The sequence below is a fragment of the Dromaius novaehollandiae genome, chromosome 9, assembly GCF_036370855.1.
Source record: "Dromaius novaehollandiae isolate bDroNov1 chromosome 9, bDroNov1.hap1, whole genome shotgun sequence".
In the NCBI taxonomy this organism is placed as follows: Eukaryota; Metazoa; Chordata; class Aves; order Casuariiformes; family Dromaiidae; genus Dromaius; species Dromaius novaehollandiae.
Genome location: NC_088106.1, coordinates 14368574 through 14393852, shown reverse-complemented (window position 1 = coordinate 14393852; position 25279 = coordinate 14368574). Strand labels below are relative to the sequence as shown.

At 45.7% G+C, this 25279-nt stretch overlaps 1 protein-coding gene across 2 annotated transcripts in view; it reads right to left on the bottom strand.

Moving 5' to 3' along the window:
* TP63 (tumor protein p63) overlaps positions 1–25279 on the bottom strand; it is a 113850-nt gene that overhangs the window by 12301 nt on the left and 76270 nt on the right. For both annotated transcript variants that reach the window (XM_026093515.2, XM_026093513.2), the window contains 6 exons: positions 11287–11473; positions 9476–9591; positions 9041–9150; positions 8140–8276; positions 7049–7131; positions 5964–6100 (listed from right to left, as the gene is read on the bottom strand). In XM_026093515.2, the coding sequence (XP_025949300.1) occupies positions 5964–6100; positions 7049–7131; positions 8140–8276; positions 9041–9150; positions 9476–9591; positions 11287–11473 (770 nt within the window). The remainder of the gene's footprint in view (positions 1–5963; positions 6101–7048; positions 7132–8139; positions 8277–9040; positions 9151–9475; positions 9592–11286; positions 11474–25279) is intronic.

Here is a 25279-nt window from a genome sequence, read left to right as displayed (position 1 = left end):
GAAAACTTCATTTTTAAGGATTCAAATCCACCTTGTCAAGCCCCATATGAACAGCTTTCAGAGGTAGAGTTTGATACAAGGAGTGCCGGGGTTTACAAGTCTTTGCTGAGAAACAGTCAAATGCGCAGGAATCACTAAGCCAGGACAAACACCTACCAGAGACAACAAGCAAAAGCAACAGTCATTAGTTGCAGGATTAATGGACAAGGTGGGCAGGGCTTGAGGCCAGCTGGCCGAGTCAACTGCTACATATGCTGGCACTGTTTTCCTTTAAACCTCTAATAATTGGGTAAAACATTGTAGGGCTGATGAATACTCTAAAGCAACATCTAAGAACTACTGGAAGTCTACAAACAAGCAAAGTGGCAAGCTCCAACTTCTTTTCACAGGCAGGGCAATGAGCAGTTATGGACAGTCTGCCCCGACACCTTCAGCTGCAAAGGGACTGGGACACCTGGCCACACAAGAGTCCCCATGGATGTCATCACTCAAAGGCTCCACCCTCTCATGCATCTCAATCCACCAGTGGCAGGGCTTGGTTCGAGTCCACAGAGTCAGGAGAAGGGATATTTCCAAGTTCAGCAAAGCTGGGTTAATCCCAGAAGTGCTGGTACAAAGTCAGGAAAAGCCAGCCAGTCTTCCCTACAGTTTTGAGGGATTTTCAGTCAGACTCTTTATGATTAGAATCAAGCGGAAACAAGTCATGATGTCAAATCAGAGGGCATTTCTACAGGAGAAAGTCCGATTTCTTACCAGTACCAATTAAAATAATTATCACCTCCCTCTGTCCAGCAGTACACACACTTGCATTACAACTGCATGACCAGCATTAAAACAGGCCCAACTGACTATCACAGACCATCTAAACACAACCCACCCTCTACCCGCCCCCCCCCCAGCCCATGAATACATCTTTAATTTAAACAAGACAAGAGGCATTTTAAAATTGAGACCTGCTCAGAGAAACTCTGCTGAGTTTCACAAATACAGAAGTAACAGGAAAGAATATCAACAGATTACAAAAACGAGAAGAAAAAGTTACACCAAGACAGACAACATTGTGGTTCCAGACCTCCCAGTGCTACCACTACGGCTAAGAGATCTGTAGAAGTGTCTCTTATTATTGCAAAGTTTGAGTCCCTTCAGGAGATTATTCTATTTATTGTTTCTATCAGGCTGTGTATTTGCCCCACTGTTCTAGTCCCATGAGCTGGGTGAAGGAACCCCACCAGTTCGATTTATGGATATACTGATGGGTTTGGGGGGCTGGAATGTTTTAGGATGGCATCAGTCTGTTTGGGAGGTTCTCTCCTTGAGTCCGTGAGTTCACTCCTGAAGCAGGCCGAAAGGAGACTGTAGAGAAGGAACCAGAGAAAGAAAAGATAAATGTATAGGACCTTTTATCAACAACTAAGAGAGAAACAGTCACTTTCCACCTTCATGATCACAGCATGGACTTGAAAGAGGGGAAAAGTAGATGTCCTAGTACCTACAAGAAGGGTATGCAACAGGGAAATTTATAAAGCTGGGAAGCCCCAGGTACAAGCAAGCGATTGGCAAGACAGGAAAAAACAACTAGTTATAGAAATCGGATTCCTGTGTCCCAGTCTCACGCTGCAAATGGTGCTCTGATACTGTTCCCAGCCACTCTTAATGGGCTGAACAAATACAAGAGGAAAATCATACTTAACCAAACGGGAAGAGAAGAGAAGCAGCTTCTGTTGAGTCCATTTTGAACTACAATTACTTCAAAACCAGAAGCTGGTGCTAGACAGAGAAGATGGTGCTTATTGTGAAAGGGCTGTACTGATTACATCTAACTACTGCCACCTTGCAAAGCCAAGGGACCCTGCACAGCAAAGCTGAGCGGTCCCTGGTGATGCCAGCTGAGGCAGAAGGTGCTGCACGCTCAGAGCCAGCACAGCCAACATTGCATTTTAACACAACTAATCCCACACTTTTTTTGCTCACTTTCACCTCAGTAATTCCCCACTGAGAACATTATCCAAATGCCTGGAGTTTACAATGCATGCAAGCACAGCACTGCAAAACCAAACCAAACCATGCAAAAACAACTATTGACTTCCACACAGAAAATGAGAATCATTAGGTGGAGGTATAAGGAGCACCTTCCCCGCCAACCCTCTTGCTGCAATGGTAAGCACAGAGATCCTTACAAGTTCCTGTCTCAGACGGAGCACTCCAGGCATTGAATAGTTCTGCTCTGTCACACCTCGCTTGCAAGGTTAATTCCCTCTTGTTTGGATAATGAGCTGCGCTGCTCACTAGACTGAAAGGCAGCCGGGGGCTAGTAGCTGCAGCCCTGCTGATATGACAGGAACATTTGCTGAGATACAAAAGCCCTCTTCTGAGTGGTCTGTGGAAGACTAAAATCCCATCAATCATGCTATGGCCAATCCAAATGGAAACCGTTCTGAAAATGGTAATTAGCAGGGTGAAGCCCATCACAGGAAGTTTTGTTAAACCTCTAGAAGTGTTTTCCAGTGAAACCCTTAGAGACTGGACAGATATTCCCTAGGAACACTGATGGTAAATGTATCTCATTATTAGAATACTGAAGAAACCTTCCCCCTCCCCAAAATATGGCCATCTCTGGTATCTCTGGCAGCAAGGATTCTCTGGCAAAACCACATTTTAAAGCAGTGGCAGAGCAATATAAGGAAGTCTTCTAAATGAAGGCATGTGTTGCTGTTAGGCCCAAGTATTTGGCAGTGAAAAAGGAAGAACAGCAACTGCAGCTAAAAATCTTCCCACTACGATCATGAAGGTATTTGGCATTACAGTAAATAAGAGAAAGCCATGCACAAAGGAACAAGCAGAGAGAGGAGATGAGACAGAGAAAGATGTAGTCTGGCATAATGTATATGCGCTGGAGTATTTTTTGATCATCTTGTGGGGGACACAGCTTTTTGATTGTCACCAGCTTTGTCTTTCACATTCCAGAACAGTAAGACAATTACATCTGCTAGCCTACCAAACACCATGCTGGTGTGTATGTGCATGAAAGCAGTTACACATTTTCCAAAGTGACAGGTTGTATTTATTTTTCAAGTACCTTATGGTATGATAATCTCATCCTTCCTTTTCCTACTCTTCAAAAGAGATGAAGCTTTTCATGTTATAGGAATTAAAGGGAAACTCCCTCCCACACACCTATTTAACTCCTCTATGTTAACTATTGCTCTGAAAAGCCAAGCAACTGAAAAATCAAGCAATATCTCCATCTAGGTTTGACTGTGGAGCATGCATGGATGCTGCTCCATTTTGAGAGTATACAGCCAACATCAGCTCACAAATACCAGGCCTTACAGAGCCCCCCCCCAGGACCAATAGGTTCCCCTACACATACAGACTTTGGTCACTGCACTTGCACTTCTCTAGCTTTCAGTTTTAACGTACACTCTGAATGAATGCAAAGTGAGCCTCAGTTTTGAAAGTACAGTCTTATCCATAAACTGAAAGCATTTTCTTTTAAAGCCAGAACAGGGTCACAAAGGAGTCACAGTGCTGAATCTGGCAGAACATCTCCCACCAGACACACAGTGCACACTTAGCTTAACCTGCTTGCATTCAAGATTGCTTCTATCCAGGACAGTTCTCCTATGAAGTGTCTTCCTTCCCTGATCTTATGTCAAGACCTTAAAACTCCTTTATAATTCCTTTTTGGGGTGTAATTATACTTACGAGTTCTTTCACACAGAATATCCCTTTGCCCTCATGCATTTCTTCAGAAATTAATTCATATCGTGGTTCATTGAGGCAAATGCACGAGAAACCCAACTGGACCTAAGAAGCTGATGACTGAACATGTATTTCATCAGAGGACCACTCTTCTTGGAGGCAGGCTGTTGGTGGAGACAACTGCAGTAGCACTGGACAAACACTCAGGTATTTTTTCCCCCTCCTGGCACCCTTAAGAGCCCTTAATCTTTCTCCCCAGTATCTCAGCACACTCATCAACTGAGAAAAAATGAGTATATAACTGGACCAGTGCCAGGAGACATGTCAAAAGAAGTTTCATTAAATTAAATGGCTGGACTCTTGCACGCTGGTCTTGAAGGTAACACAAATACCAACCTCTGTTGCCAGGAACTCATCCTATTGATATAGGAAGAATGAAAACAGTAATTATGGCAAAACAACTGTCAGCACCAAATGAAAGCTGTCATCTGCTGCTGTCCATTTCTGCTTACAAAACCATTTCTCAACTGAAATGGCTGTAGTTTAGGCGGAGCTTTAAAGACAGGCAATGGAGTGCACAAAGGACACAATGCCTAGCAGCTAGCAAATACAAGCTATAATATATACAAACAGTGCAGATGACTGATAAACTCCTCATTTTTAAGTGTCTCAGAAAAAGCTCAGAGGCCCTGGATGCTCCAGCCATGTCAGCACAAGACTTTTTTTTTTAACACCTCTACAAGACTCCAGTTGACACTAAAAAACACACAGGTCGAAATGTGAACACATGCAGAGATCTGGCACAAAGCCGTGGTATTGCAGAAGTCCTGAGACAAGGCCAAGGCACCAAAATAAATCCCTACAGGCTCAAGTGGGACTTACGTGGTGCCTTGGCCTTGTGCTAACCTCTGCAAAGGAATGAATTATATCCACAGCCTCCTGACGCCTGAGCTTACCAGCAGGAATGGCCAAGATCCTAAGCACTACCGTTGGCAGCTACCTACAGCCTGCCCTGCTACTTTGTCACCCGATACAGCAGGTGAAGCAAGTCCCGTGAATGACACTGCTTACGATCTGTCTGGGATATCATTCTCTGACCCAGTCTCTGCAACTGTAAAGCATGGGGAACAGAGGGGAAAATGGAAACCAGACACATATTTGGCCCTTCTTTCCCATTCTCTTTCCATTTACATCACTCAAAGTAGCCCTGGCACAGCACAGCCAGCCACGTTCAGATAGGGATTGTCTGCGGTGCCGGAAAGATTCTCACTCACGTTGTGGAGAGTAAGTGACAAGGTACATCTTTTAAAAGAAGTGCTTTAAAAAAAATGTGCGCAAAGAGTCTTAATTTGAAGTGCCCACTGGTCACAAAGCAAATCTTACACATTTCACCCTTGCTACCAATTTTCAACTTCCAGTTTTATAACTCAAGAACCTACAGTACTTATATTCCACAGAGACACAGATACCTGCCCTCCAACAGCATCAAAACAGCAGCGCACCAGTGGCATTTGAGTGCTCAGCTGAGCTGGGGCTCACAATCCCGGCGCTCTGTGCTCTTGGCAAAGCACTCCAATGGATTCCAAGGAGGAGGCGTGGAGATGGCTCCACATTCTCTCCCTTTGCCACAGACAGCAGATAGAAATAAAAAATAAAAATAAATAAATAAATAAATGGCACACCCCACTCCAAGCTTCTCAGCTCAGTCATAAGTGCTCACTGGGCTTCTGTCTGCAGGCTGTTTGATGGAGCTACCTCAGCTCAGTTTAAGACAAAGCACATTAAACACTGAGCTCAGAGCTCCAGTTGGAAGGCAGAAACGAGGCATTCAGCCTTTCCTCGTGCATCCTCCAAGACCAAAAGGTGAATTGTCTAGTATAAGAGACTAGATAGGGTAGTAAAATCCTGAGAGCAGTCAGGACTTGCATTTGGGGAAGGAGGACTTGTTTGTCCTGCTACACAGATAGAGGCAGGTTACAAAGCTTCAATCTCAAACTCAGCATCTCAAGTTCTGGACCAGAAATTTGGCTTTGGTCTACCTCCTCACATGGATTTCTACCAGCTCTGAATAGCAGTTAACAAGCAGCCCCACACTGCATTGTTGGAAAGAATTTTGCCAATGCAGCAAGCTGGGAGCTCTTGGCCGCTGGCTAACCACAGCTGGGCATCTGCATAGCTGTGCAGAAGCTTTCTGCGTCTCTCTCCTCTCCCTTCCCCACCATTCTCACTGCAAAGGTCTGTGCAAACACACTCGTACTCACTGCTTCTGGAGCAAGTGCTGGTGTTGCTGTTGCTGCTGCTGCCTGTAAGTCTCAATCGTGTGCTGGGGTAGGTACTGCATAAGTTCCAGGGACTCTTTGATCTTTAGTAGCATTTCATATGTCTCTCGTCCCCTCACCTGGATCAGGGAGGAAATAAAAAGGGAGGGGAGTTAAAATAAAACCCTTAAGGACTGCATCTAGACTGATAGCCACCTCAGTGAGTTTTAGATAAAGTCAAGTAAATAACACCACAGCAGGATGCAAATACTCTGTTTATACTCTATGCATAAGCAATAAAACCACTAAGCTTTGTGCTAGAGGTAAGCAGACAATTTTGAAGAGTTGACAATCTGACACTGCAGGCTAATTAATGTCTTGGGGTTGTCATTTGGCTTGATGTAAATCTATACCAAACAAAAGCACTATTCTGATCCAATCTGTTAGACAGAAAAAGTCCTTACCTACCTCAGTCGTAGGTAGACTTGGTGCTCAGTCTCACATACCTTGCGGAAAAGAGTACTTGAATTTGGGTGTTAGAGGAAGAGGGAGATCTAAACCTCAGTGCACCGTGGTCCAACTAAACAAAGCGCATAGGGAGGCAGCCAAATGGTCCATTACAGACACTTCTTCCTCTTTCTGATCCAACACTTACTACAGCATAGTTCATGTCTATTGCTCTCTCTGCCATGAGGGTATCACACGTAAAAGCTACAGAAATATCCATCTTTGCCACCAAGAAAACAAGTCTCTAGAGAAAGCTGAATTGCCACAGACCCAGAAGACAAATGAGAGAGGAGGCACCCAGCTAGGTATCAAAGACCATTCTCCTGCCAGGACAGACTGATCCCTTGGTATATTCTCAGGTGCTTTGCACAAGCCACTTTCAGTCAGCAGCCAATGGTATTTTTCATGTTTTCTGTTCAAAATATGCATTTAAAATAAATAGCTGAGGATTGGGGAATCCACATCCCAACCCCATCCACTAACACAGTTTTCCTCTCTGAGGTCTCGATGAGCAGCTGACTTGCCTCAAGGGACTGAGAAAGACAATAAACATGAGGTAAAAGCAATAACAGAGAGCTTACCGGCAAGTATAAGAGCTCATCATCAGGAGAACGTCTTTTTTTGATAGACGTCATCTGTATGCCATGAGTACCTTGTCGAAAAGCTGGAAGAGAAATTCCAAAAGTGTCCCATTGAAACAAACAAACAAACTATCAAGCGTATGGCTGGCTCAAATCTGCAGTGCTCTGAAAGGGTCTCTGCCTAAGCCATTCCAGAATTGTGCTCGTAGCTCCTGACCCCACAAGGCACAGATGACCTGCATACATTGGGTGGCTGTAGCGTACGGGGAAATACATCAGCAGAGGTGTGCTGGAAAAATAGCAAAACCCCAGCAAGTCAGATCAGGTACAAGAACAGGCTCTTTGCAGGAAAGTTGGTGAATTTGTGTTACAGCACTCACTAGCTGTCAACAATCAGTGATCCACTAAGGGAAGGCAAGAGAAAGCAAGCAAGCCAAATCTACTGCAGAAACAAAGTCCTCCAGTTTGCCTCCTGTTAAGACCTGGTGCCTTACTGTGCAGCCCAGTGCCATTACTGTGCACATGCCAGAAACCAAAGCCAAGTTTCTACATCCTGCATGTCAGATGAGTACATTTACTCCTCAGAGCATGGAGAGAGACCACTTGCACCTCAGACATGCAGCAGGGTTTATGCAGAGTCTTAATCAAGATCCTTGTGACTGGAAGATATATGCCGCAATATGGGGCGTTGACTTGAAGGCACAGCACAGTCCTAAACGAGCAACAAGAGCTCAGAAGTGGTTACAGCGTCCTGTCTGTGTACCCTGAGGATGGCAAATAAACACCCTCTCCAGCCACCACCAACCAGGCTATCTGAAACAGTTAATTACTTTAGGCAGCACTGCAAGGGAGGCCATAGACTCAGATTATCAAATGCCATTTTGTGAATAGCCAGCAGTGCTCAGCACCTCAAGGAATCAAACATCAGCCCATTTTTCAGATTGATTCACCCTGGGAGAACAGACAAACACCCTCCTGCCTCCAAGCTCATGCACAGCAGCACCTCCACCCCTTTGGCACAAGCGCTGGGGTCACACCTGCACCCTGTGACAGCACGGTCTGCAATCTGCCCAGCTCTGCCAGCTACTTACGGCGCTTCGTACCATCACCATTCTTTGTGCTGTCAGAGACTTGCTGCTTTCGGATGCTGTCCTCATCTGCTTTGCGATCTCTGCCTGGGCAAGCACAAATGCGGGCTTCAAAACATCGACGGCCCAAGACTTGCCCACTGGGAAGAAAGGAATAAGAAACAGTGTCTACTGGAGGCTCAGACATGGCCTAGCAACCTCCTCCACATCCTCAAGCTCACACAGCAGGCCAGGCTTGTAGCTTGCTCCTACTCCTCCTTTCCACCCTCTGCCCCAGTGCTGATGTGTCCCATCTCCTAGCTGGTCCACCTTAGAAATATTCCATAAATAACAGCCACACGTATGGATTCACCTGCCAGTCAGTATAAGAGGTATTCACACTGAACTTGGTATTAACTCTGCTCCCATTTGATCCTCTTACACGGTACCTACCTGTGGGAGGGGTGACACCTAAACTGGAGGCTGGGAGGAGACCCTAACCACCTTGCCACATCTCCTCACTGTTTCAGAAAAACTTGTCACATTAAAGCAAGGGGTAGGAAGCACTCTGCTTGGCAGACACGGGAGCAAAGTATCCAGCTATTGACAGGTGGGTTAAATAACAATACTCATGAAACTGTTAAAAACCTCTTTGTTGAGTTACACACATCAAAAACACCTGTACCACCTCCTCCAAGTAATGGCGAGAGGAACAAGGACAGAGTCTGAGCGATTCACACCAGACTATGCTCTGACAGACCCAAATCTTCCATTTCCTAGTCAGGTTATTCCAGGTACTGGGTAACTCTTGCCTGTAGCAATTGAGCAGTGTCCCATAGCCCCTTCCATCAGACCATCCCTAAGCACCTTGAAATGCTGCCAGAAAGCCACCTCACAAGCAAAGGGCTATTGATGGACTACTTACTCTCTGGTTTCCAATGTCACAATGATGAGAATCGGTCGACGGTTCATCCCTCCCACGCAGCTACTGTTGCACATGAAGTTGTACAAGACTGTCGTGAACTCTGTACCAACCTAGACAAAAAAGAGTAGATGAAGAGAAGGTGGATGGAAAGCTCTGCTTTTTCCAAGCTCTCCTTCTTAAGATCTCATCCACTCCCACAACTGTGTTACGATCAGACTAGCATGAAATGAGCCCCAACCATGAGGCTTCCTTAAAAAAAGAACTCCTGCTCTTAAGTGGGGAAGAGGTTGCTTAAAACCCTATTTCTGACAAAGAGAAGAAGAGATTTATTATGACGAGGATGGGACGAGCACATAAGCCCATCTGCTCCAACTACTGTTACAACACCCATCCCTTCCCATGCCAGGCAGCCACTGCTTTGGGCTCGCAACCTACCTGAGGCGGCTCATAGGGAACCAGCACACTCTGCCTCCCGGTGATGGGATCTTCTACGTACTGGGCATGGCTGTTCCCTTCCACCCTGATCAGGTGGCTGGGAGGTGCAATCTGCCCTGCAAGGGGAAGGAGGCAAAACCAAGAGAGGCTTTTCAATGAAGACAGATTTGCAGATAGCGAAGAGACCACAGACTTTCTCAAGCTCACACTGGCAACCTGCGAGCAAGCCTGGACATGGTGTCTTGAGTTACTGGGCTAAGCAAGCCCAAAAGTCAGCCAAATGGTAGCTCACAGTAACTCTTCCAGTAGGTAACTTCATGTGGATTTTTACACCAGTGGAAAGCCTTCCCCCTCCCAAAGTGTACACGAAGCAAATTGCTTCAAGTCTGAATTCCTGCTTTTTTCCAATCAACTACTAACTCTCTTCTGTTCGCTCCTACTATGCTTTATCCTCAAGGAAAAAAAAGCAATCAAGCAAAAAGAGAAATATGCATTTAATTAACGGTCAACTTGAAAAATCATGCTTGCTTACGGCAGCGGAAGAAGGGAACATGATCTTTGTTTCTAGGCCCCTTTCCAATAATTTAAAAGTTAGAGTCTCCTTCCTGCAAATTTTCTTCAGTGTTTGAAGAATACACAATTAAATTCTGAAGAAAATAAGTTGCTTTGGGTTCATCTACACAATTCCCTTTGTGTTTGAATTGTTCCTTTCCTGCTCAGATACAGCACACTTCTAGACACAGAATCATGTCAAAGTAAGAATTCAGGGTTTTAATTTTTCTTCCTTCTTAAAACTTTGTCACTGAACAAGATATCAACCCTCAAAAACACAGTTCTGTCAGAAAAGCACTTTCTCATATAAAAGACTGTTTCAAAGAACTGTCTCACTCAGCTCTGATTTTCAGTTCCCAAGGCCTTGCTTATTTTTGGGCTTGTTGAGCTGGCTGCACTGTAACCAGCAAAGGGATCAAGGCTCCTGAGACATTCTGCTAACTGACACCAACTGTGGCACTTTTTTTTTTTTTTTTACAGTAGGAGATAAATAATGCACATAGACTAAAACAGATGCTCATCTGAACTTATGTGAACTTAAGCAGTCAAGGCAAAATGCAGCCCAGCCCATGAGTTTGCAGAAAACCCTGGGAAATTTTTAAAACAGCTGCTAGTTCACTAATATAAGGAGTATGTAAAAGATTAAAACATGAATACTGAACCATTAGCATTAAATGTACAGGAAGGCTGCCTGCAGTTGATGCTGGCACTTAGCGTTATCCTGCCAGAGATAAACAGCCCCTCCGTCCTTGAGGCGTGGATTAGAGATTAGAGATGATATTGCATCCTGTTATTGGATCCCCATCCTGGTAACATGGAAGCTCATTCCTGAGCAGAAGAACAGCTGCTTCTCATCAAGGGAGCAAAAGTAGAGCAAGGAAAGACTGCATGAGCCAGAAGGGCACTGCCTGCCATGAGGACATTCATCCAACTTGGGCAGGCGTGAGGCTTACATTGGTCCTTTCTCCTCAAGGACCTGCTTCCACAGGAATGGCTTAAGTATAGCATGAAGCTTCCTACTAAGCATGGGAAACAAAAAGCTACACAGAACATGGCAAGAAGTCTGCTTGCGGCAGAGTTACTCTTTACAAGCATTTCCACTATACCTGGACATAAACACAGGGTCGTCCTGTGGCCTCGCAGAGGAGTTATCATGGGGAATAGGCCTGCTCCACCTCCTGCAGCCTCGCTATAGGTCTGCAGGTACAGCTGTGAACCCCCCTGCCACTCATCAGCCAAGGGCCAACTGCTCTCCTTACCCTCATTGAACTCTCGGCTCAGTTCATGGTTTGGGCAGCGTTTAACCACTTCGGTGACATGTTCAGCTTTCTTGTAGACTGGCATAGCCCGGATTACAGCTCCCTGGGGAGGCGGGGTCATCACTTTGATCTGAATGGGACATGTCTTGGCAATCTGGCAGTACAGCTTCTTCAGTTCAGTGGAATACTAGACCGGGGTAAGAAGAGCAAGAGAGAATCAGGTTGTGCAGTCAGAGATGGAGGCAGGCCAGAGGGATGGAGATGGGTTTATGCACATTGCTGAAAGCACCAGCTACTCTATGTGCATTGCACTTGTTCACACAACAGCTGCACCTCCAGACAAATGTGTTGGGGGTGGGGGGGACAAAACAAACAACCCCCCACCCCCAAGCTCTTTATTAGTTTTAGAATAGTGGAGCATAAATCTACAACCTAGTTTTCCCAAAAACAAATACCTTCAAAGATATTTATTTCTCTTGCTCCCCCATCTCTTCCATGAGATGCATATTACCATCCACTTAACAAAATGGAAACCTTTCCCTTCACAGCACCCTGTAATCTTAGAAGTATTGGAAACAACATACATTTCAAGTGGTTCATTCCTATTTTTGCAATGGGATGAAAAAGACATGGATCCTCTGGAACTGGATAGGACTTGAAAGCAACCCCCCCCCCCCCCAACTCAGAGTTGTGCCAAATTCTACATTTCTGTCATCTTTTAAAGGCATCTCGTGTCTCTGCTGATCACCTCTACAGCAACTTCTCCATTTCTAAACTCAAAGCATTCTGCTCACAAAGGGGGAAATTCAAGGCTCAGAAAAGTAAAATAGCTGAAGGACCAGATCAGTGATGGGACCTGGAGCAGAACCCAGGAGCCAGCTCCACAGCAGAGGTCATCACCGTCCTTTGATGTGCAATGAACACCCTTGAATACAACAAGACACTCATGTCCACTGTGCTAATAAAGAGCATATTAGAGCCCCTCTTCCATTTCAGGACATTCAGCCCTCAGGCACTGGTGCAGCATTACCCTGAAGTGTGTTCACATCTGGAAACCTTTACTTAGCAAAACATTTAATCACTGAAGTCACTGGTTTCTCTTGAAAAGCTTAATTGCTTGTGACTGTTCTTGCTAAGCCCATATACTTGTTTCAAACTCTATGTAGTTGGGTACATTGTAACCTGAACCCATTTTTCTGGATGTCCCCTGTGAAGGGGACTCTCCATTCTCCTCTGCTGTGAAGACTGCTCCAAAATAAGGCAGCTTTAGTCCAAGCCTCACTCCAGAAGCATTCGATTTTCTCGCTGTGTTCAGAGATTCACAAGCACAGAGCTCTCCCAATAACTCTAACCACTTAGCCCACAGGAATTGCTGGCATTTCCCCACTTCCAGCTCTCTGGTTCTTACAGAGAAAGGAAAGTGAAAGCCCCAAGGTGGCTGTTTTCTTGAAAACAACTCTAGCAGCCGAGGCTGATACAGAACCAGTCCCAACTCTTCAAACAAAGCACCAACAGGTTCATACAGGTCAAGAGCACAGACTGGCCATCCACCCTGCCAGGATAGGTAGAGTTGGCACATGCACGGGTGGGTGGCAGGTGACGTGGCAACAGAAGGATTAGCAAGTGATATTCATTGATTATTTGCATTTCAAAGTGTACACATTGCACAGCACAGGAAAACCAAAGTTGGGAGAGAGACACTGAGGAGGAGAGGGGGCTTAAAAAGAAGGACAAACTAGTCCCTTCCCTCCTCACTCAACACCGTTCTGCCATATGGCAGAGGAGATGCTACAGGTATTTTACTTAAGGAAAAAAAAATTATTTAAAATGCAAAGACCAAGTTGTGCAATGTATTTTATGTGCCTTCAGGCTAGAGATTAAACCCACAAAGGATTTACCCAGCCCGCGGAAATGGAGAACATGCCAAACAATTACAAAAAAAAAAGTTGCGAAACAGATCTAGATGGTGATTGATATCAGACATCTTCTTAACCTGAAATTCCTTATTGTTTTTTAATTAAAAAGCAATTCCTTACTAAGGTAAGTGTGAGCTCACTATATCATCTTTTTCATCTCTCAAGAAACAAAAAAAGAATCATTTATATTTGAAAGAAGGAGAAAATTGATAAAATACCATCTTTCCCAACACATTCATTGTTATAGTTTCAAGGATAGAAAGTTTCAGAAAGCCACCGAATTGCTTGGATGTCTGAACGTCACTGAAGTGAAAAGAAACTGGGACTTTAAATGCAGTGGGCCGAAATGAAAGCGTAAATATGGAAGGGCAATGGTTCAGTGAGGGCACAACACCACCGAGGAGCAAACGTGTCCAGTATCTGCAGGCATTTGGAGAATTGAACAAATGGAAGGAGATACACCCCTCTCGCATCAGCCGAGGTCAGGGATCGTAAGTGTTGCTGTGAGGCAACATTGCCTGCAATTTTAAGCATAGTATCTTCAAAGGCAGAAAACTAGGGGTACAAGAGGGGGAAAAATATAAAATCAAAAGTAAGAAAAAAAAAATCACTGCTTCTAGAAGGATGGGAGAGGCACTCACCATCAGCACGAATCCTGAGGGCCCAGGTCACACACAACACACTCTCTCTGCTGTTAAAGGAGGAAATCAACTTCTTTCTGCCCTTGTCAGCCACACAGTCAAACTGTCAAACCCTTTCTGCTACAACTGCAGGGCCTGAGCAAGGAAGGCACCAGACCTGCACTTTGAATTCCCATGAAGCAAACGGCCAAGGGCAAATAGATTATGACAAACAGGCCTGAACAACAAAAAAAAAAAATCTGTCCCCAAAACACAGTGCCTGCCAGCCTGGGGGGGTCTGGAGCGGCTGGCTTCAGCAGACCCTTGCTTGAACTCGGCACCCCAGAGGGGCGGGACACCGTAGAGCCCATCACGGCACGCTCCGCTCAGCTCTGCCCCAGGATGGGATTAGGGTACCAGGCGGCAAGCAGCAGTACCTGGCACAGAAAGGCAAACCAGCTCTGACAACAAGACAACAGGAGGGCTGTGCAGCCCTTTCGCTATCCGACTGTAAGAGGAGTTCAAGTCTCGTGGGCACTGCACAGGGCTCAAGGTCCGGGAATATTGCGGCTTGGCAGAGATTTCAAACGTACCCCAGGCAAAGCAACCCAAAAGCGTGCAGCACCGAGCGGCTGGTCATTTAAGACTGGTGTAAATCTGTCTGCGGGGTACCTGCTGTCAGACAGTGAAGGGCTTGAGTTTCCCATCCCGCCAACTTTGCTGTGACCATGGGTAACCTGATGCTTAGCAAGCTATTGGCATAAATAGAGGCGAACAACTAGGTCACGGCAACTTCATACTGGATCAGCGATAATCGCTATATCCATGGAGTAAGACAGGATATTGTATATAGATTTCAAAGCAAATAAGCATTAGAGAAAACCCTGAGGCAGAAGCTGTCTGTGCACTCAGAGAACGCCTGCAAGTGAGGATCGCCCCTCTCGGCACAGGTGCCTCTCCCAAACGGTCCCCCAAATGCTCCAAACCTGCAAGAGGCAACCGTCTGCCTGCCCATTCTGCTACAGAAACTTGCAGGTGCTCATAGTGTTAGGGACGAGACCACAACACAAGCAATTCCCAGCACGGGGTCATGAGACCGAAATTAAGATTTAATTGAGTATCTTTATACTAGTATTTGGGGGGGGGGGTGACAAGATTCTCCCTCAGACAATACTGATAGCACAAAAAATTGAAGCAGAGCTAGCATTTTGCACTAATCCAGAGTAAAATTTCCAAGAAGAAATGAGTCTCTTTGCATAGGTAGCTCTTTAAAGTTGCACTCACTTCAGTTCAGATATTTTACAAATCCGGAGCATGACTATTAACCAACACACTTCTGTTAAGTGGTTGAGTAAGCAGATTAAATTAATTAGGAGGAAAAATACCAAAAAAAGTGCTTGATCCAATAAACCAGTCTGTCATTTACTGAGATGACGATAGCCATTTATCTAGCAGCAGGAACAAAAGCTGTGCCAACTGCCCGAGGAGCACGAAGAGCACTTCTGTTAGAGGTACGGAGCAGAAAGTTATTTAAAACAAATGAACACAGCCCGGCACTGTATTAGATGTTTGGAAAGGAGAGGAAAAAGGTTTGGCTCAGACTTTGGGGCTCAAGTGCTGAATGTCATGTCCAAATAAATAGACTCCAAGGGATTGCTAAGAACAACAGTGAATTTAGCTTTTTTGCTTAATAATATGTTTTAAAAAGGGGGGGGGGGGAGACACATTCCAGTGACTGCTGCCCTGCCCTCCCCACCTGCCTGTGCAGACATACTGTATTACCCGCGCTTGGCACCCCGGCTGGTAATTCAGTATCACAATACACACGACAGCTACCATCAGGCAACACCTGTCTGATTTCTCAGCAAGACCCTTCTCCGGAAGGTGTGTCAACAAAGGGTTTAAAGGAGAAAACAAAACACTCTTCACCTCTCAAATGAAGCATTTTTGCGAGGAAGGAAAGAAGGGTGCTGAAAGTAAGTGCTCTGTTTGTGCAATACAAGTTGCGTTGGCTTTTCACTGCGCGTTTACCTCCCTTACAAAACTCTGATGCAGCAAAATCCCCCAAATACTGCTTTGGAAAGCTACCTCTTTAATCTCTCTCTTACCATCTGATCTAGCTAAGGGATTATGGGCCCTTAAGTCTTTAAAAGGAGCGGGGTTCAGCCAGCTCTGGGAATGCTGATGAATGTCAACTTGAAGGCGATCCCAGCGGCAGGCTTACAAGCCTGACAGCTCCCTGAGCCCCTTCTGCTCACATCAACAAAGCTTTAAAATGCTTTTCAAGCTTCTTTCAAAAAGTCACGTTTTAGCTCAACTCAGTTAAACTCTGGATTCATTTTACACGACGTTTGCAAAGCCATCGGTCACCTGCAATTTCTCCCCTCTCAAACTACCACTGAGAAGGAAAGAGGATCCCCCCCGCCAAAAGAAGGGGCTTATAAGAGTGAGAAATTTATTTAAACTTCCAAGGTATTCACAGATGAGAATGAGGAGAGCCACAAAGAAACACAAAATAACCTGCATAAGGCTTATTCCTTTAGGACAGAAAAGCAGGAGGGAGAAAGGAAATTATCCATTCAGAATGAAGTCAAGATTTATCCACATGCCTTTAACATTTCTGTTCTGACAAATGGTAATTTAATTGTTGATATTCAGAGTGGGGACCAGATACACGTGTACGTGCATGCACAAGCACACTTGGGAACTAATCTGCATTCAGAAAGCGCTCAGCAAGGAAACCCAAAGGGAGTTTTCCTAGGAGCGCTGCAGATGCGTTCTGCTGGATTTAAAGCTTCAGCTCAGAAGAACTTTAATCCTATTGCTCAGCCATTGGTTTGCTGCAGCTCTGGGCAGGACACCAGGCGCCACGGCACGGAGCAAGCAGCCAGCCTGCTGCTAGCGGATGCTGCAGACATTCAAACCGCCAAGACAACGGGCAGGTTGGGGAGGCTTTCACCTCGCCTGCACCCAGACCTGCCAAGCTGGAGCCTGCCGGATTACAGGACCCTGACTGTCTGCCGCGCCAGCAAGAAGTATCTGTGAGCAATCCCTGCTTGCAGGGCGGCCTGTGATGCAACGACTGCCGAGGGCTGGAGCAGGATGGGGAGGCTGACGCAGCTCCTCCATGTACTCCAAGGACATTTTCCAAATCCCTGTGCCCCTGGCAAAGGAAATCACATCACTCGCTTTTCCCCCTTAGGAAGGGACAGTGATTTCTCCGGGGGGGGGGGGGGAGGGGGGGAACGGGCACCTCCCGTCTCCACATCTTTCAAGCCAGCCACAAACCTGCGCCGGCAGGAAAGGGATGGGAGGTCCCTGCGGCCGTGCCCGCATTTGCGCCTCGCCTCCCCTCGAGCTCCTCTGCCCCCTCCCCATCCCCAGCGCAGCCCGCTCCTCACCAGCCACGCACAAATTGTGCTGATGAGCTATTAAAATCCTTCCTTCGAGCGCTTTTCCCCAAGAGCCGCAGCCAAAGGCCGCCTGTTGCCACCTGTCAGTTGCCGGGATTAATTACCTGAGCCAGGCTGGGAGCGGCACATTCCTCCCCCGGCCTCACCCACCGGGATGTTGACATCAGGCAGGTGGGCCCCGCGCGGCCCCGGCGGGGGGACAGCACGCAAGCCCCGCGCGGCGGCCGCCGGGCTGCAAACCACAAAAAGGAGCCCTGAGGAGGGCGGCCCGGCGACGCCACGGTGCCTCAGGGCACGCCGCGCACCCAGCGCTGCACTGTGGAAGTCTTAATAAAAAAAAGATATATATATATAAAATATAGAGAGAGACATCAAGTATATATATGTTAACTTGCTTAGGTAAACGGGGAAGAGGAGGGGTGGCAGGGAGGAGGAGAATGGAGAAAGGTAGCCTGCGGGCAAGAATTCAGGAGGAGGGTGTCTGGCTTGCCGGTTCCCCTCCTCACCGCCAGCCCTGCGGGAGACCGGTTCACTCTCTCCCCACGTCTGTCTGCAACGCGGAGCCGCTGGTGCTGCTGCGCCTCGTGGCCACGGGCAGGCAGCGATCCGGAAAGCATGGCCGGGCACAGCTGGAGGACCCTGCGGTGCTGGAGCTGCTGGGGGTGGGACTGGTGGCACAGGAGCAGAAATCGCTGGGTTAGATTTACTGGAGAGGGAACATCTGGAAGAAGAAGAGTTAAACACCCACTTCCAAGGAGCTTCACCGCAAGGCTTAGTAAGGAAATGTCCTCTTTGAAACCCAGCTGCGACACCCGAGCGCAGCAGGCTCCTTACCTCACCTGACACATGGCAGCTTTTCGGCAGAAGGCTCCTCTACCCCCAGCTGCCTGTGGGGGAAACGCCGCGATCGCCCCGCAGCACTGCTCCGTGCCGGAGCACACCGCAGCGGCGCTCGCCTCCTGCACGAGGCCATCGCCACTCAGCCTGACATGCCAAGCCACTCGAGAGTGACACTTGCCATCAGTTGAGCGGGCAAAGCTCCAGCATCGCCTAGCCTGACAGCAAGAGCGATAAAAAGCAGCATTTTTTTCTACCAGTAGACACAAAGTTGCTCTCTCAGCCCAGGCCATAACAAGCTATTCACCTTGGCAAAGATGACCAGCTCTTCATTTCCCCCTCCCCATACATACACATTTGATTTTCTTGATGATGATTTGCATCCAGGCTATTATCACTGTGCAAATAACCCTTCCCCAGTAATACACCCCATACTGAAGGATGGCGTTGGAGCAGGCTGACCAGTGTGTCTAGTGGAAACACACACCAGATCGTGCTGCAGGGACCTGCTGAAGTTCCCCAAAATAATGAATTTGGAAGAATCTAGCGGATGCACCATCCTTAGGAAACCAGATCATTCATTCATGTAACACACTTTAGCCTCTAGCTTTAGGCTCCTTAGATATTTTCATTTAAAACTACCTTGATCAGGATGTCTTATCTGCCTTAGAAACAATTCTACTTAATCACTGCAGCAAAGTCACAATGATAACAGAAAAAACTCTGATATTTCCCCTTATGACTTCTGTGTTGTGAAACATAAGTTCGAAAACTTTACATTTGAGGGCTTTTACATTTCAGTTTCATATTTACAGACTCATTTTGTCAACAACTGAAGACAGTCTCTAGAGGCTTGGCTCAAACAATGCTTTTTAAATAATAATAATAAAAAAGAATGAATTGAAAAGTATCCTATTTCAGGAATAAAAGTCCTGATGGAAAACTACAAAAGCACATTCAGAATGATTTTGTGGATTTTTTTTTTTTAAATATATGAAGTGATGGCTGTAATGGAATTCTTTACTACTTGATTTTGAAGTTTTATTCCCTTGCTAGTGTATTTTTCTATCTTTTTGAAATTCGTTTCATTAAAAACTAATACCATAAGACTCCTGCAATCAAATGACCCTACCTTACATATCCAACTCACACACTGTGTATCATATCCAGTTTCTCTGCCTCCTTCTAACCTGAAGCTTCAGCAAGCAGGGACTGTTTTCCACCAGTTTCAGAGAGGACCAAATCAGTTTCAGATGCTAATAATGTCTAATAATACGTATCCACACAGGGAACTTTATGAGTGAGGGGAAAGGATGAAATGAGAGATTTGCCAGGAACACGCTGAAAGCCAAAGGTGAGCCAAATCTGTACTTCTTCCCATGCACAGTGTCCACTGACTCAGGTGCTCCACATTACAAAACACGGGAATTTTCACTGAATGAAGTCGCTTCCACAAGGAGGATTTATTTTATATCACCCAAAACAAAACCTGAGTTACACTTTTCAGATACCGTCTTACAAACATATGTTTACACACACACACACACACACACACGCACACACACACACACAGAGAAAATGGGAACCGTGGTCCCAATGCATCCCTCTGATGCAATGTAACAGACAAAAGCTAATGCCCTTCACAGAATGACCAGGCTTTGAACACTGCACTAATTTCCACAGGATCCAAGCGTCTCCCAGCTGGACATGACTTTGCACATCCCCATGACATTATTTTAATATGCCTTCATAAGCTCTGTCAATTAACTGACATTAACACAGCCAATTTACAGGTCATCAATAAACCCCTAAGTGTGTGCTACTTTCTTCCTTGAAGCGCATTTCTTTAGGACGATTTTGCAGATAATGCCTCCCATGGGGCCTCATGCTGTACGGTTCTACTGTGATTATTGGTTTTTGCTGTTTTGTTTGTTTTGGGATGGGGAGGGACATGGAGGGGAGTGTTGGGCATAGGCTCATTTTGCCCTGTTTTTGTTCAGCACTCAGCATCTTAAATCGATGTCTAAATCTCCTTGTGACTACTGTATTACAAATACACAGCAGCATAAGGCATAAGCAATCAGTTCGTCTACCAAACAAGATACTAAACTAGGAACCACACACTGTAGAAAGCCCACTCTCATGTTACCTAAACTCATCTAAAGACTATTAAAGTTTTAGCATTTGGCAGAACAGTTCTATAACAGTGAGGAGTGAACAAACATGGGCTAAAAATATTAAAATCAGAATGCAAAAAACTCCAAAAATGATACAAAAAAATTTGACAGCAAGAATTTTAATCACCACAATGAATGGAGAAGGAGTTACATTAAACTTCATTGCATTTTTTTCTTCCTTTCACCGCTCCACTATCCTCAAAGACACTCTCCTCCTTCACATCTTTCTAGCAGAAGGGGAATCCACTGCAAATGAAGTGCTATACTGAAGGTAAAAGTATATGCATTTATATAAAAAAAGCACCTACTTTCAGGTAATCTAAGTGTATGTGCATACCTGACTGCATGCATTTCTTTATATGAAACTACAAGTTTATCTAATGGTACTAAGAGTCATATCAGCTAGAGTGTAACAGCGACATAACAAGCAATAATCCTTTCAGGGAATTTTACTCTTTACATCAGAAATTATTCACCAAAGCTGCTAGTAAAACCTCCAAGATTTGATTTAGCAAGAACTTCAGCATATGCTTGACTTTAAGCAGGCAGTGGGCAACAGTGCTGCCAAAGTTGGTACGTCTCTGCATACGGAACAAGAGTCTTGGCTTAAAAAGGTCTGATTCAACTTGTATTTCAAAAGAAAACCAGGATGTTTTTCAATGGACTCCAGAAGAAAAACTGGAAAGGGCATTTCTGAGCTGCCCACAGCAAACCCACCCCACCGTATACTGCTGCTGAGTCATGCGTCCAACATCAGCCTCAGATGTTGAGCACCGAAGCCTGTTCTGCTCACAAACGACTTCAAGCAAAGCCCAGGTTGGTCATTTCAAACCTCCTCTTAGCTTGGCGTGGGGGATTAAACCTTCTCACAATCGTCTGTCTCAGGTTCAGCCAAAGAGGAAGGCTGGTGTTTGCTTCCTATTCACTCCCAAATCTCTCCCATTTCACATTCACGTGTTCCAGCACGCTCCATCCTACCAGCCAAACTCCATACTCCAGCCAGTCAGAGGAAATATTGTCTGGAGTAATCAGACACCAACTTTGAGCACATCTCCCAGGTGCAATACCATCACGACCCAAAGTTTAACAGTCACTTCTGTCTCCTGCTGAAAGCTAAAAGGCCAGGTACTCAGCCATTAGGAGGCAAGAACCATAGCAGCACACACACTGCCCCTACTGATTGTTTCTCTACATGCTTGCTTAAGATAAGCAGTAAATGATAGTCAAAATCCTAAAGCTCTGCACAATAAGCCTGCTCCAACCAAATCCAGCCTGGTTTCATCAACATGAACCAGCTCAGCTATAAGAGCTCCAGACAGCCAGACCAAGCCTTGCAGTCCTCTATAAAATGGTCTTGCATCTCAGAAATTTGGGATACAGCTCAGACACAGGTTCAGATACCTCCACACCGAGCTTGCAACCCAGGGACTGCAGCAGGGAACAAGGAAATGTAAGTCCAAAATTGAAGCCCTCCAAGGCTCATTTTAGTTACCTCATCTGTAAACAAGGGAATCTTATGGATATCATAGAGGAAATACAACAGTAAACTCATCATTAGTGTAGTATCTGTAACAGCAGAGTGAAACCAAACTGGAGGAGAGGAAACCAAACTGGAGGAGAGGAAACCAAACTGGAGGAGAGGAAACCAAACTGGAGGAGAGGAAACCAAACTGGAGGAGAGGAAACCAAACTGGAGGAGAGAACAAGTGAAAAAATATTGAAGTTGTTCTGCCAGTAGAGTCTTTTCAATCAGTAACATCTTAAGCCAGCAGTCTAAAGGAGCAGAGTCAGACTAGAGGCTAACGGGCACCTTGCCATAAACTATACCAGCCATGCAACACTTTGCTAAATGGTGACAGATTTCCACCCAAGTTCTGGCTCATGCTCAACAGCTGACCTACTTGCAAAACGTGACAAGGTCTGCATGTTGCAAGGGTAAGAGCGTGTGTGCCAAATGTGGATGCATCTTCCTAGCTGCAGTAGGAGGAACAAACAGTCTCAGAAGAGATGCAAGTTGGATTCCTTTGCACTCTCATTCTGACGGGCAGCTACAGGCACAAAAAACAAGTGAAAGCTAAGAAAAGCATTAAGGTTTTCTAACTTCTGATATACTTAACACCATCTTCCAAATGAATTTCCTCCCTGTACAGATTCCTATTCCCTCTCTCTTATCTCAGGCTTTTGATTCAGTGAGCCCTTCTTGAAGGACAAGTAACACCTGAAGAAGTTCACATAGGTACAATTTATTTTCTGTGCCTCACTGAAGTACTCCTGAAGACATAGTTGGACTTCCCTTACCTAATAAGCCTGTTCTTCTGCATGTGGCCATGTTGGGTTCCTCCTGTTCTCCCATTAATCAATGTGGAGGATCAATTTCCCTACTCATCTTAGGCAGCTCACCAACAACCCTCTTGTCAGTGCATGACCAGCACAAACTGCGGGACACCTGCAGACAGGACGGTTCAATGCAAACAGAGCATGCTAAATTTAATTTCAATGGAGGGACTTTTCAGCTGCATTTGTCCAGAAGATAAGCTAGCATATCTGGCTAAGCATTACAGTCTCCTCAAATGGTTGAACGTACACCTTCAGATCCTGAACTTGCATACGCGACACACTGGAATTCTGCCACAACAGCCCTCCAGCTCTTTTTCGACTGAATGTTTCGATCCAAAGATACAGATTATACAGAGCCAGAGGGAGAGCTCTAGGATACCACAGCCCACCCCAGCTTGGAAAATGGAGAAACATCTGAGACCACCCCATGTGAAACATAGTTCCATTATCACGTATATTAAAATCTACAGACAAGATACATTAGTTTTTTTTCTAAGCACAGAGCAAGATACTCAATGGCTCTACAACGGACTGAACAAAATTTGGAGCAGGTCAATGACTGCGTGGACATTTTCTTGCCTGGGCCAGGCAGTCCCACCTCAACGTCATGCTGCAACACAGTGTGCCAAACTGCTCCCTCCCACTGTCCCTCAGAGAACCAGCGACTCCACTCAGTGGAGCAAGGCTCTCCATGAACTGGGAGGCTGAGGGTCTTGGCATAAACTTTGACGCTCTCATATAATAAGGGACCACTTGTAAAGTCAATCAATGAGCTCTTTTTCCTTATTTGTGTTCTCACCGAAGATTGAAGGACTCTGATGGGAAAAGGTGATCCCCTTTCTCTCTTACTCACTACCCTTTTCCCCCTCACTTATTCCACCTAAGGGAAAGTACATACACCTCTCCAGTTCATCCTTCTAATAAACCAGAGTATTAATCACACATATGGGAGGTGATGGGAGGAAAGACAGAAAGTATTAAATCTGACAGGCTCTCAAAGCAGCAGTGCCAGTGAAATGCATCATTAAGGTGAGTAATTTTCCTGTTTACTTCATCAGCTCTGACCCCCCCCCCCTTCCTCCCCGCCTAAGATGTGGGCAGGACCCATCAAGGCAAAGCTTTGGAAGCAAGCAGCAGCGTCCCCAATTTCTACATAAATGCTGCAGGCCAAAGAGCAAAGGCAAGTTCCAACTGAGCCCTTGACAGTAATCAAGCACTGCGGCGCCTCTGGTCTTGTCTTGTGCATACCTTGCAAGTAGCATCATGTCTTCCCACTGATATTTCACTGGCAGCGCACACAGGCGCCTTGTTCCTTGGCTTCTATTTCAGAAAAAAGAAAGTCTTGAACACACATACACACACACGCCCCTGCCTTTCTGCTTTGAGGGAGACTATTTCCCTCTAAATCTTCAGCACACTGTAGGGCAGCCCTTTCAGAGCAGATTTATGAATTTGCAAGAACTCTCTTTTGTTTCCTTCAGAAAGGTTAGTGCAAGTGCCTTGCCAAAAGGGCATTGAGTTTTCTCTATTAACGTCCAGGAAACTTTCCTGAGTCAGATCTTATTACATTTGAAACAAAGTACAGGTACCAGCAAGTCTCTTCCATGATAACAGCCAGAGCCTGTCCCATTTCCTGATCACATTACGCTCAATTTCCAGAATTACATCTATGCAAATATTGTTCTCCTGCTTGCAGAGCATTTCATTGATAATTAAAGTGAAAAGCCAACAAAGCTTTTGTGGCCAGGACAGACTAGCTGGTGAGCAAGGCAGCAAACCAGCATGCAGCCAGCAAGCAGGGCCAAGTTTTCCTCTTCCTTATGAACATTGTCTTACTAGAACTGTCTCTTCCTCCTAAGGAGGACACGGCATTCAAATTCTGGAAGAATCCTTGTATTTTCTGGACTCACCAATCTGACAAGGCCATATTCTGGTTGTGAGTCACAGAGCAAACCTAAGGATTAGGAAAGACAGTCACATCTGAGCCATTCACAGTTTTATTGGGAACAAAAAGCTGCAGTAACTGGCTCAGGCACAAGTTAGATCATTAACACAGGAGACCAGCTCCAATATTCTCAGGATGAAGGGAGACTAAGTCAAACTCATACACATTTTATTCATACAATTAAGCTTCGGGAATGACTGGTGAGAAAGCCAGATAAGAATACAGTCACTACCTATTACCAAGATTTGCAAGGTACTGGGATCCGTATTTTATCCAGATCTTTCTTTCTCCCAGCCCTTTCCTTCCATCCTCAATGACCTAGCTAAGCACAGTCTTGAGTCAACTGATGTGGTTTCTCCTGAGCCTACTTTCAAAGTCAAGACATGATTCAGCAAGGTGTTTAAGCAGATGCCTACCTTTAAGGATGGGAGCAGCCTTGCTGACTCCAACAGAACCCAACAGATTTCACAGAGAATATTCACGTGCCAGAGGTTATGCACTCACTGAAGTGTCTTACTGAACTGGGACCTTGATTTTCCCACATACCATGGGAAATGGTTTGTCTAGAACCACATTCAGGCACACAGCAATGTCACTGCTGCTGCCGTCAGACCATCGAGACTTCCCATCTCCAGAATGCACCACCTAACCCCCAATCTGCTCATGCTCTCGCTGCAGTACCTGCTTTTCTTCTAGGAAGAGCAACAAGTCCATCCCAAGCTCAGGGTATTCCTCCAACTTCTCATGC